The 13,532-nt window shown below is 48.2% G+C and overlaps 1 protein-coding gene across 1 annotated transcript in view; it reads left to right on the forward strand.

The window, feature by feature from the left end:
* Window positions 1–13,532, forward strand: part of LOC144171523 (uncharacterized) — a 19,201-nt gene extending 5,669 nt beyond the window's left edge. Inside the window, exons 2-4 of the mRNA XM_077700980.1 lie at window positions 7,924–8,203; window positions 9,963–10,190; window positions 13,406–13,532. Coding sequence (XP_077557106.1) covers window positions 7,924–8,203; window positions 9,963–10,156 — 474 coding nt within the window. The 3' untranslated portion in view covers window positions 10,157–10,190; window positions 13,406–13,532. The remainder of the gene's footprint in view (window positions 1–7,923; window positions 8,204–9,962; window positions 10,191–13,405) is intronic.

Genomic DNA, 13,532 nt, shown 5'->3' on the forward strand with positions numbered 1-13,532 from the left:
CCTAGCTGATTGAGCGTTAATGCGGTGGCGCTATTTTAAAGAAGGAAATGCAACGGGGTACAACAGCAACAAGCCGAAGGAGTTAACGCTGGCGCAACTCTTAGCAAACAGAAAAAGACAAACAATAAAACGCACGCAAACAAGAAAACGCAAGAGAAGAGTGGGTGGTGAAAGCTAAACAAGGCGAGTTGAGGGGTTCTTCGCAGTTCGTCAAAGAAAATTGCCCCCCAAATTGCCTTAGTATTGAGCAGCATCACCAAAAAAGCGAAACGAAAAACGAAAGCGCCGTATTTGTGTGTGCGTGTGTGTTCACGTGTGCGTGCGTGCGTGGGGGGTGTTCTCCTCTTGAGCGGTGGGAATAAGGAGGCCGGTGCATGGCTGTTTTATTTTCGACTCAATTTGGCGGCGGCCAGGGGCTCCACCGGGCCAGCCAGCTCGATGCGCGGACTGGCCAGCCGACGCGGCCGCGGCGGTGCGGTGATCGAAAAAGATGATGGTGGTGCGTTCTCTTTCGGCGTGGCCAGGGTGAAGGCCGGCGATACGCCAATCACGCAGGGTCAGCGACTCCTGCGTACCACCTAGCCGAGCGGCCGTGAAAGAGGAGGTAGCGGAAAGTCGGGAATTGGACAGCCGCCCGGCTCTCCCGGCAAACGCGTATAACCCGGTCTTCGCCCCTTTCACCCCCTCTCGGGGTCTTGAATTTAGGTTATCCGTGGAGCAGCGAATCTTATGCAGATACCCCCTCTTCCCGCCTTGCTGTTTAGCGGCGTCTTCTGGGCCTCCCCTCTCGTGTCGGTTCGTTACTGCTCATTGCTCCGGGCGCGCTGTTCGGACGAGCCGCGCCAGGGACGCTGCCGAAACGAGTTCTGCTCTTCTCCTCTGGCGGCACCAGCGAGCGGTGCACGAGCTCTGATCGCCGGCCTGTCAGACGCTGGCGATCGGACGACGGCGCCTCCTTCGTCCAAATGCACTGTTTAGAATGATACCCGTGACTCGGGCCCCTGCTATTTACGAATATTCTCGATCATGCAACGATGGCTCTAGGGACGAGACGCACCGAATGCCATTCGCGAGGCGCTGTCACAAAAGCTCTGGATATCCCGGCCTGAATATCTGGCGATTTCGCTCGCCAACGAGATGGCTTTTATTGTGACGGCGACAGCCTGCCGTGCCAGATACCTCACTGCAAGTTTGTCTCTTCGGTTTGCTCTGCCCAATCAGTCGTACTGCTCGGACGTCGTGGAGGTGGCACATTGACATGGCATCAGAACTAAATTGCTTCTGGCTCTTTCCCCGTCACGATGCAGTGCACGACTCGTGAAACCGGGGCGTCATGTGTTTATAATACAATCTTTGAGAACAGCCCTGTTTGCTCTTCAAAGACCTGATCGACCGCGATATATTGGTTTTTAGGGTTTTTAGGGTTTTTAGTGAGCGAAGTTTAAGGAGCTGGCTGAATGATTCGGGCTTCAGGATGGCAGGAGAAGATATTTATGTCATGAATTCTAACAGTATCACCATGGCAGACGCATTAGAAATGTACACTCTTAGTGAAAAGTTTCTAGGCCACGTCAGACCTTGATTGGCCACCCAGAATTCAGGGTCAAAGCTTAGCATCGGAGTGCGATCGATGTATCTTAGCCAATGAGGAATAAAAATGCATTCGTCAACCTTTCTGTCATGGAATATTTCTGTCGCACTCGAGGGGGAAGAATCATCGTTGTCTTCTTCCAGGTCTTGAAAATCTTGGCACAGCCTTGAAACTTTTGAGGACTGTACGTAGTGGTAATGCACAGGAACAAAAATGGTATAACTATATGCTTCTTCGAAAACTGTCATCATTGTATAATTATCTTTAATACCTGGAGGGAAGGGGTGTGAAGTTTATCACGAAAGGCTCTACATAGTTGTGCTAGTCGCAGTATGGTTGTCAGTTTAGCGGAAATCGACTCCAAGGTGCCCAGGACTTGCTAAAAAACATACAACTTAAAATGTCAGGTTCTATAACGCACAGTTTTAGTGCTCTGGTTTTGGAACAGCTAAGAGATGCAGGATTTTTTTTTTCGTATCCCGGTCGAGGTCAGTAGGAAGCCCGGCCCCTGCCTTCTGCCTTCCCCGGGCTCTTCTCTCCATAGCGGAACTACACTGTCGCTGTAACTGCGCCCGGTTGTCAATAAGGAAGTGCACTTTGCATACCAAGCATTCGCGTGGACGTTGGAACTTGAGGAAAGAGGAAATAGAAAGGTTGTTGTAAGTGCGCGCGAGCAAGTGTGCCACTAAGCAACATCACGATTTTAACTTCGCGGAGAGGCGGGGAGTGGCACAATTTAATCCCGGCGTAATGCGGCGAGGGACCGAGCCTCGGCCGAAACGTAAAAGCATACCTTTTTTCGGCGACGTGTGACTTTCATCTTTCGTGAAGAATATATATATATATATATATATGTATCCAAATTCGTTATCTGTTTCAATGACCTACCACATTTCCCCCTTTGCTTTCCCAGGTTTTCGTGACTGCCATACATCAATCAATATTTGTGTCTTATTTCAACGAGCCCCTCATTTCCTATTCTCTCTCTCTCTCTCTCTCTCTCTCTCTCTCTATATATATATATATATATATATATATATATATATATATATATATATATATATATAAAGCAACCGTTTAGTCCGCTTAACAAGCACAATAGCACTCCTCAACGCCTTGAGATTGTTGTAGTTTATTTCGACGCCACAGACGGTGCCCTTTCTCAACGGTAAAATACGCAGTTTGTCCAGATCGTCAATCAGACATTAACGAGTCCTTCTGAGTAGGTCATTACAGAAACAGCATACTATGCACTTCGAAAGACTCCCCCACCCCCACCCGTCGTCGTGGGACATTGACTACAGAGCTATTTCACGGCGCTACGTCCCAAGAATGCGGTTAATTGGCGTAGTTTGCGATGGAAGCTGTACTAAAAACGCACACAAAAATGAAATGCAAGCTTTATAACAAACAAAAAAAAAACGACAAGGCATAGGTAACATAACAAAATAGTTGTCGCGTTCTTTTTCCTATAGCAGACAACCGCTTCCATCTCAGCGTTTCCACAACTGTACGCATTCCGAAGGCAGACGCCCGTATTTTTTTCCTTTTGTTTACAAACGCCTGCACAATCAGTTTCTTGCACTTGACCTGACTGTAGCGTTCTGAGGGACCCCTGTTAACTTTCTCATCATTGCTAATCATAAAGGTTTTCGATGAGCGCACAGCCTTTCACAGCGAGTGTAACGTAGAGCGGTGATGTCGCGTATCATCTTGCCCAAATATGCCTTACCCCGATCGAAGTACTCCACCATACCCGCTAGAGCCTGTGACATGGGTGGGGCTTTCATTCAAGATTAGTAATCTGCTAATGTTCACTTTCACGGAATAAGTTAGAGGTTGTTGTAGTAATGATGGCAGTTTCAATGAATGCATCAGGTAAGTTGCAAAAGGAATCTAGTCAATTATCAGACTGCTTAAAGACCTCCAACACTCAGTGGGCAGTTTAATGTCGAATCTCTCTTTATACAATTACTTTCTTCGATAGCTCGAGTTATCGAACCTCATTCTACCAGAAGATGTCATCTCCATAGAATTGGAGTGTCCTCGCTTTATGCCTAAATTCAAGTATCTTCGAGAAGGCTTAGTTGTAATCTCTGGTATCGCGAATTGACCGGACGGATAGTGTCGCTAATCCTATCTTGCGGATGTTATGAGCTGTGGCAATATGTACGCTCCCACCTCCCATGTACACCCGCCGCGGTAGCTCTGGTGGCGTGGCGTGCTCCTGAGTCCAATGACTCATGCTCGATCCTGGCCGCGACGGTAGTTTTTCTGATGAATGCGAAAGAACGAAACACCCGTTTGTCGAGATTTCTGCGCACGTTCAGGACCCTCAGATGTTCTAAACCAATCCGGAGACTATGGTGGGCCCCATAGCCAAAGTCGGGCTACGGCGTGTTAAACCCCCGAAATTTGGGAAATAATTATTCACTCCCCATCGCCACCGTGTCTTCTGAGGGAGAGTTCAGCGACACAAAAATTGGTGGAGCCTTCACACATTGGACATTGCTTGCAAGTTAAGTACGGCTTGCGCAGTGGCAATGAATGCTGTTGTACCAATTTCAAACCAATGGACGAATTTCTGGGGATACATAGAGAGATAAGAATATTATTGAAGACAGGATGGTGGGGATTAGTCAGCCGCGTCGGTTCAGGCAGCCGCTGAGCACCCTGACGATGTGGTCAGGGGTTTCTGTTGTTGCTGGAGTCTTGTTGCAACTGCCAACCATTTCCTAATGCAATTGTGCAGTTGTACATACTTGTCAATGTAGTCTCACAGAAGTTGGCCCTGGGTGGAATGGGTAAAGCAGTGGGGACAGAGACAAAGTTGGTTGTCTGGGCCATACTGCAGAATAAGCGGAGTCGACTGGGTGTGGGTTGGGCGTGTGAGCACATGATTGAATTGCTTATGAACCCCTTCCAAAGTCGAATGGGTCTCATCATACACCCATTCGATTTTAGGAGAGGTTCACAAGTAATGCTATATATGCTAAAATGACGAATGGCTTAAAGACTGAAAGAACAAATAATTGAAAGTAATGGCGAATAAAAATTCAATGTAGTTCAGCTCTGTGAACGTGGAGGACCAACCGAGCTGTTTGTGAGTTATTGGTTGGCCACAAACTCCAGCTCAAACCGCTCCGTCCCACCAGGGGAGCGTTCAGCGGGTTTGTAGCCACGCCAACGTTTTGCATTTTCCGCCTCGACGGGCCCATGCGCTTACGCTTGGCGTCCGCGGCCCTATCGACTCCTTCCGCAGCGTTCGCCTCCATTGCCGCCTGCTTTTTTTAGGCTTTACTGTCTGAGAAACAATGTGGAAAAGCCAGCTTACAAAGACTAAGCTTACACCGGTCTCCCAAAAGTCGGTTTCACTTCTAAACGTGAGTGCACTGCTGGTAAGACTTATTCAGGGGCAATGTACGCTATCTTATATCAAAATATGAAGCATCGGAGGCGAACAGGTGGCCTAAGGGAGAGGGTGTGCCGAAGTGAGGAGGGCAGCAGCTGTTCTTGGTCTACGCACGCAAAAAAAAAGTAAGTAACTGGGGGAGTCAGCCTATAACAACGCCGCTGTAAAAAGTGTTGAAAAAGGTTGTCTGTAGTTTGGCTTTTTTGGCTGATTTGTTTAGATGAGTTTGACTTCCCTTTGGCGCTGCAACCTCTTTCCGGCGGTTCGCTGGCGTACCTCGAAACAAAACTTTTTCCTAGCAGAAGGAACAACCAATGCTGCCGGACAGGGGCCGAAGTTGCAGTGGTTTGCCTGAAAGTGCGCATTGGGAACTTCATCCGTGTTCATCCGGTGAACCATTTTGCTGTCGAACTGCCAACAGCAAATTGATTCGCGGTTTTTTGATGCTCTTACCGGCGCTACACCTCGCCGTGGTGCTCCTATCGTAACCTAACCAGCTATGCACACCGATTCGTAGAATGGATTGCACGGCATCCGTCATGAAGCACATACTTTCCGATTACCTGCACAGGGGCTCACGCGAGGGCCGTTGTTTGCGTTTTGCCTGGTGAGTACACGACTTCAGGCGGTCGTTCAGTGCTAGATTGCGCTTTCAAGCGCGATCTGCTTGTTTTGCTCATTTCATGGCTTGGCTCCCATCCTGCCTCCTGTGTCTAATTGTGAAAACCGCAGCTGTCTGCCTAAGTAACCGAGGCTTGTCAGCTGTGCTGCGTAGTTAGGCTGGTGACCAGCTTGAAAATTGATAAGCGCATAGCTACCGTACACGACAGCTACGTTGTTTCCGATACCCGCTGTAGGCATGCATGGGTGCTCGTAAAGCGAGAACCACGCAAAACCCGTGCGCCTATTTGCGAAGTCCGAGTTTGTTTTCATCCTGTTATATGAGATTCCATCGGTTTCATCCGTTCGTTAAATGTGGGAAGCTCTTAATTGGGGTGAAGTTGAATTGTACGTGAACGTTCGTTAATGAACGAGCCTGAGGTGCACTGTCAACCGTCCAACTACGGTCGACACTGCGCTGCCCCCCCCCCCCCTCCCCCCTAAATTTGACATCAATGTTTACTACCTGCGCTTACATGCTCACACTAGAGATAAACACTGTTAATTGTAGATGTGGCTTAAATTAAGGCGAGCTTAAAATAAGCTCACCTCGGCGGATTACGCTCAGTAGAAGCGCATCCATTCGTGTTTCGTCTGTTACCCCCTATAGTCAGAGGAGGCAGGGCGATTTTCTCGCCAATACCGCGAAGGCGCGCGACTAGCGCAGTGTAGGCAATGTTGGTGCCCACCTTCGAATACGAGTCAACGTCCCGCGAAAGCTACACCATCTGTCCAGATGCGCCTCACTCCGAAAAAAGAAAAGGTAACTGTTTCCTTGTATGCAGCAAAATGATCCCTTGGGATAGATTTTCTTAACGCTCGATGCACGGCCCACCGGATCAATGCTTTGGTCCGCGCACCTATGTCCTGGGAGAGAGAGGATCCTAAGCCAGTGTACAGATTAGTGGCGAGCGTGGTAAACCGCAACTTCGTGTTGCGACGAGTGAATCCTTATCACAGCGCTTCCCGCACGGTGAGGAGCGCAAGGACACGCACTGTTTTCTTGTTGTTGTTGTTGTTGCACAGGAAAAAGGGGGCCGTTGAGCGAATGTCTGTATAGTGGGAAGGAGGCTATTGACTCTGTTGTCATGCCTGGAAAATTCCCAGCATCCGGACATTCCACTCTTTCCAGATTACACCTGTAACCAAAGGCACCACAATTAACGTGCCGAGCAGCTGTTTATAGGCGAAAATAACAAACACATGCGGCTCTCTTTGTTACTTTCAATGCTGGAAGCATTAGTGCCCTGGTGACGATGAAAGTCTTCGTATACGCACGAATTTCCTACCCACATGAGGAACGGCAGAATGATTCCTGTCCTCGATCGCCACGTTGGTGGGATGGAGCGCCATACTGCCCGCCCGCAACAAAGGACGTCAAGCCTTCCCGAAAGACCGCGAAAGGCTTCGAGCAGTGCGCAGCCATATTTCAGTGAAGAAAACAAAGGGCTGCTCACTTTTTTGACTTATACACAAAAAGCGTCTCCTCGTATACTCACATGTGCTATAAAAAGTATTTGAAGCACAGGCTTAGGAATTTGAGCGAATTTCTCAGCACTGTGCGGCCTGATTCAGGTGTCTCCGTTCGGAGCGGCCGTTTCAAATTAAAGAGCCACCCCCGGCTTGTAATGCTTGACGAATAACTATAATGTGAAACATTAGCTAACCCTAACTGTTCGAATTTCTAGTCAAAATCTACATGTAAGAAGTCAATGCCATTTCCCGTGAAAACTCGATCTAGCCAGAACAAATGGGCATTGGTGGTAAGACCAATGACAGCACTGCTTCTAACGCTCCCAGTTATGCGCCTCTTTCTCTACACACAACCTACGAAGGCAAACGCACGTATGTAAAGCACACTGTTCGCCACTGTATGTTTGGTGCAGAAAGTTTCGGCGGTATGGCATATTGCTACAAGTCTACGAATCACCGCGTTCTTTTAGTGCACGTTATTCATTACTTCATGGTTTCAGTGCATGCGACTCAGCGCCTAACTTATTGCCAGTGCCTTAATGTTAGCAATACTTTAAAAAACGGCAGAAGTATGGAGTAGGGAGAGAACACTGCACTTACTTCTGCTAGATATTAAATAGACGGTCCGTCGCGCTGCGTGTGGTTTTGAGAATACAAAATGGCAATTCCAGCTCCTAAGCGTCATCCTGCACAAGATAAGTAGAGACTGATTTATGAAACGCCTGTGGTGTTCGCGACCGATTTTCTTTTATTTCACGGTGCGCGTCTATTCTTTTCCAAACTGCAGGCACTGACAGCCTTGTGCGTGCTGTGCGCACTGGCGCGCACCGAAGCCGGAGGTGGAGGTGGATACGGGGGAGGCGCTGTGGCCGTTGCTACGCCGGTCATAGCTAAGACTACGCCTATCATCGTCACGGCTACAAAGCCCGTGCTGAGCGTAGGCCACCGAGGCGGTGGTGGTGGTGGTGGTGGCCACTACCTTGGCTACGCCGGCAACGTCTTCGAGCAGCTTCTGAGTTTCAGCGGGCACTACGGCCTTCCCACCGGAGGTCATGGAGGTGGCAGAGGTACGGCAAGGACAGGGGGGAGGGGGGGAGGGGGGGGGGAGGTCACGCATTTCGCTGTTTATTTGAGAACGACCGCGTTCGCCCCATGCCTTCTCATGTTATTTGCCGCGACCGCAGTGATAGTACCCACACAAAAAAATACCTGGGTCTTCTTCTTTATACCGCACAAAAATGACCAATTCTAGCGTCCTAGGCAGCATATCGGATCGATGGGGAGACCAAGCATATGACAAAACTTTGAAAAAAAAATCACAAAGAATTTCTTAGAGGACTTATCAAAGGAGGCGAAGCCTGTATTGGCTTAGTCGTACAAGCAATACTCGCTGTGAGGGAAGATGAAAAGAGTGGCAAGTATTTCGCGATTAGCTAATCAGTGTAATAAAACGCGTGGGCACCACTCTTCTCAACCAATCTACGTGAATTTATTACCGCGAGATAAGTGAGCTCGGAAGTCCAGTTCCTTAGCACAATATCCTACTCGCCTATTTGCCAACGTCGGCAGTGAACACGCCTTCGAAAGTTTGCAGAGTAGAATTTAACGGATTTGGAGCCCGCTTAACGTGCATAAGCAGTGGACAAACAAACAAAAAGTCGATTTAGACGAATAAATTTGGAAAAATCAGGATTTTCTAAGCTTCGGTAGCACAAAACCACATGGAAAACCGGCGGGACATCATTTAGATCTTCTTCCGAGCTTCACAAGTGAACTACACTTCCATCAAATGGCCGAATTGAGAACTAGAAGAGTTAAAGTGCACAAGTTGCAGCCGCAAACGAGAGTTCGATGAGTTCATGTGAGTGACTCGTGCCATATAATGAGGTTGTATGCAATGAACAGGACAAGTTTACTTCCACGAGATTCTCACGCATGCCACCACTGCTCCGTATCGGAGATTCTGGAGTACGTTGGCGTTGACACAAAAGGGAACGTACTTTTCACCCTCGGCATAAAAACATTTTTAATGTAGGTTTGATAAAATTTTGCATGCATGCGGAATATCCCCGAGTAACATGTTTTGAAGTAGATGTATTAGGACCAGAGCCACGGCTAACATCCGCTGCCAAATTCCGCACTACTGCCATTTTAGAGGGAAGCTTTAGCGTTCGCCCTGATGCCGTTGTACGCCAATACGCCCTGCAGGAAAGCCAACTTTCCCTGATGATGATGATGATGATGATGATGCATGGTCGTGGGTGAAGTGCAAGAAAAAGACGCTCCCCGTGGCCGGAGTCGAACCCGGGTCCCTCGCGTTATGAAGCCGGCGTCTATCCCATTGCTCCGTTTCGACATGGTCGAAGCAAACGCCAAGCAGCAGGTACGGATTCGCGCCGTACACCCCAAATCCAAACGTGAGGCTCACGGAGTGCACACCCGAGATTTGGTGTGTGTATTCGGGGAAACTGGTGCGTACCGACAGAGTAGTACATAATCGCAGTGGGGGATTGGCTAACCAAACAATCCATCACGAGAAAGCTTCGCGTTCAACCATCGTCGTCATTAGACGGAGGGGTGCAAGATTTTTTTATATCGGCCAGACAGACAGCGTTCTTGCGGATATTGAACCCACATGGATATTTTGGACCGCTATATGGGTATGTTGGATGAAAGCTGTTTTCAGAGCCCCTCATGGCTGCGAGTTCGAACAGATGACGTGACCGGAGGCCGACAAAGCTACGCGGATGGAGTCTGCTACCATAAGGCGGATAGATGTGCGTTTCAGGTGTACTCTCCCTTTGGCGCTATTTCCTCTCCTGCTAGGTACGGCACGTGCAGTGAGCCTGCCCATCTTCAGCGGGCTGCTTGGCCACGGCCACGGAGGCGGCGGCGGGGGCGGCTCTTTCCTGCTGGGCCACAGAGGCGGCTTCGGTGGCGGTGCCCTGAAGTCGTTCAAGCTAGGCTCGTACGGCGTCCCTGTGGGCCTGCCCGTCAGCCTTGCCCATGGCTGGCACTGACACGTGGGGCTGGCCCTCTCGACACTTCCTTACAGTGAGTAGGCGCCGCGTGCATGTTTCTCCCGCCTTAGCACGGTCTAATGATGGCCATTGCACCAATGGGCCGTTGTGCGAGCACCTTTATGGGCAAGGAGAACACCCAACGGTTAAGAAGAAGTCCCGTCGAAGTTGTCTCATGGTTATGTCAGAAGGTTGGGTACCACATTGACAGCTCCCCCCCTTGCTGCCGTCATCATTAGTACTGTATTCTGTCGTCAAAGAAGAGAAGGTACTCGTGCGTGCTAACGGCCCACTCACCCTAGGCCTCCAAGAGCCTGCCGGGTGCATTACGCAGCGGCGAAAGCTGCAGCCGTTATACAAATTTACGAGGCGAAATTGGAGAGACATCGGGGATACATGGGGGTTGTCTTTATTTCCAACAGTAAAAGGGCGGAGGCCGGGCTACCACACCACACGTATCTCTTTCAGTATTTGTTTATTGTGACGGCGGCATTAGAACAGTGATTAGTTGATATTTTACTCTGCCTAATCAACTAGAAAATGGTAATGGACTCTCTACGTGACAGGAAATGCTGCCACGCGTTCTACTCTAAAGAGTGAGGGCCGCTTTAACTCACACAAGTATCGTTGGTTAATCTGTCGTATAATAATTCTGACACGAGCAATAAACACCAAGGTTTGCGAAATACAAGAAACTTATGGGGCGGTCTGATGAAGGTTCCCTCAGAAGCACGCCTTATTTAATTAATTTGCGTCATGCGTCCATCAGACTCAGCCTGAATTCCGGCATTCGTATCTCTTTTCGTGTTTGGAGCTCTATATCACAGCGAGGCCTGACAGCCAACTCTAACGGGCTACGCGCCACTTTCCTCCGTCCAATGTCTGTGCATTAAATTGATCTTTTGATGTAAATTTGGTTTTAGCCGCAAAGCATATCCGGTTCCAATACGCGATCACTAAGAAAGGCGGAAAAAGTGCCGTTCATAGCTAGGAGGTTCAGCAGGAAACAATATGAGAAGAGCCCAGGATAGCTCAAAGGATGCGAAGATGGTTTGATTATGAGGTTTAGGGCGCGACGCTACACAGGAGATGAGGCGCGCCGTAGTGGAGGACTCCGGATTAGTTTTGACTAACCCAGGATTTTTAACGTGCGCCGAAACCTCGAACACACGGGAGTTTTCGCTTTTCGCCCCCACCTGAAAAGCGGCCGCCGCGGTCGGGAATATAACCCGCGTCCTTGGGCTCAGCAGCACAACGCCTTAGCCACTGAGCAACCTCGATGGGAAAGGATTCGAAAAATGCATTCATTTAGTAATGTAATGAGTATCCATTAGGTATAATCCGTTAGGTTATGTCTTCTGCCAAGTAAAGCTAATTTGCATGACATGTCTAGCAGTTGTTTAGTTGCTCGAGCGTGGTGTAGTCTGTGTAGGCACACCCTTACGCATTTCTCCAACGCGATAGTTTTCAAACTGCAGCTAAAGGCATTTCAAATGTAGTAAGCTTGATCAAATTCCGCACCTCGTTGGTTACTTCTGGCGGGAAGTACCCAGGCTGTACGGTTTAAAGTATGGTCGTTCAAACTATTTTCCGCAACTATGCGCACCTATTCTGTTCCCTTCCAGCTCTCCTTCTTATCGTTTCAGGAACAATTACATCGCCCAATGAGCTTCGGTTTTATACCTCTTTAATAGAAACAAGGTTGCTTCGAAACAAAATTTAACGGTACATTGAAATCTTACTCTTATATCAATTGCACGTGTTTCTGACGCCTCTTAAACCCGCTGATCATCCTTGCCAGCAGAACGCATAGGCTCCAGAAAGCCACCCGCATAAAAGCGATGCGAAAATACATGCTGGAGTTTGCGTCTCATTAAAAAGAAAACAATAAAATAAACGTGATTCGCAAGTGATGACGCTGTAACTCCGGCAACGCATTTCCGGTTGTTCCATTTTCGCCGGTACGAACGTCACGCATGCTCATCCCTGCTTATAACGTTTGTGTCTACAAACATCACGGCACCTTCTCTGACCTGTTACGCTATTTTTCTGGCGCCGTATGCAAATCGTGCGCCGTAGCGGGCTTTTGCGCATTCCTTCGTATTAACGGGCAGGATTTAATGGTCGGGTTCCCTTCAATTATTTACAGCCAGGTCACAGACACTATCGCTTCTTCTAACCTTCGCCTCTCCCTTTCCCCCTCGCAGTGCCAAGAAGCAAAAGTTGCGGCGCAAATGCAATAGCCCACCATTTGGGATGTATGACATTTTCACGTTATCAGTTGGAACTTTTGGTAGGAGCCGTATTTTGTAAAAGATTACTATGCTAATATTGCCACTTCTACACAGCGTATGTGCCTGATACAGAGCGGTTACACAGCGTATGTGTTTTATATTGATCTCTACTCAAATTATCTGCCTCTCAAAGCGGTGTTATTTTAGCGCTTCACTAAGTAGAAGTCAATAAAAGGCACTTAATCTACGCAAAACGCTGTAAGAGAGTCGTGCAGGCTCGCCACAGATATAACGCCCTCAATACCACATCCTGCGACAGACACGGCTGCACATTTCATAAGAATTGTGTTCGCAAGGACATGGTGGTTTCAAATGTCTCGGGCAAGGGTAAACACGATAAGACATCTTAAGAATAATACTCAGCCAGTGCCGCCAACGTCCATGGTGCACGCAAGAATTTTTTGGATACAGGCTAGTTAGTTTCACGGATTGTCTCGGCTGCTAGTCCTACTCTTCCATCTCCCTCGTTTCTGCACCTTTTGTGTTACATTGGCTGCTTAATTATCTTTTTTTTTAAACTAGAAGCTTGTCTAGAATTTATTCCCCTTGTTCTTCTGCGCAATTATTCGCGCAATTACTCGCCAAGAGTCGGATCGAATTTGAGGGACACGACAACCATGGATGGGCCTTCTGTTTGAAGTCGAGCATAGTAAACAATACCAAGGTCACCCAAATGCGGAGTCAAACTAGAAAGGGAAGTATTAACGCAATACTTCTTCAGTGACTTCGTGACATTGTATGGTTTTGCTTCTAAGAGAAACTCAGCAGAAACAGAGCTGTGGCGATAGAATGACATGAACCCATATCACTGCGCTACATCAGAGAGAGTTTTCTGATAGTAGCTTACATAGCATTGGGAGAGAAAAAAAAAAACAATTGTCGGAATTCTGTCGTCGGAGCTCATCCGGAGAGAAGTGTACTCTTCACTAAATTTTACTTTTTATACTTGTTGCAGGTATCACAAGATTCATCAACCATCGAGGATCCTGGAAGGCCCGTGTACATACCGCTTCGCATTAACATTCATTTCGTTCTTCCATTTTGTTCAATAAAGTGTGTTCTATTTTTACTGTTTAAAAAAA

This window comes from Haemaphysalis longicornis, unplaced genomic scaffold (genome assembly GCF_048455015.1).
Source record: "Haemaphysalis longicornis isolate Haplotype H1 unplaced genomic scaffold, Haemaphysalis longicornis Haplotype H1 scaffold_1, whole genome shotgun sequence".
Lineage (NCBI taxonomy): Eukaryota > Metazoa > Arthropoda > Arachnida > Ixodida > Ixodidae > Haemaphysalis > Haemaphysalis longicornis.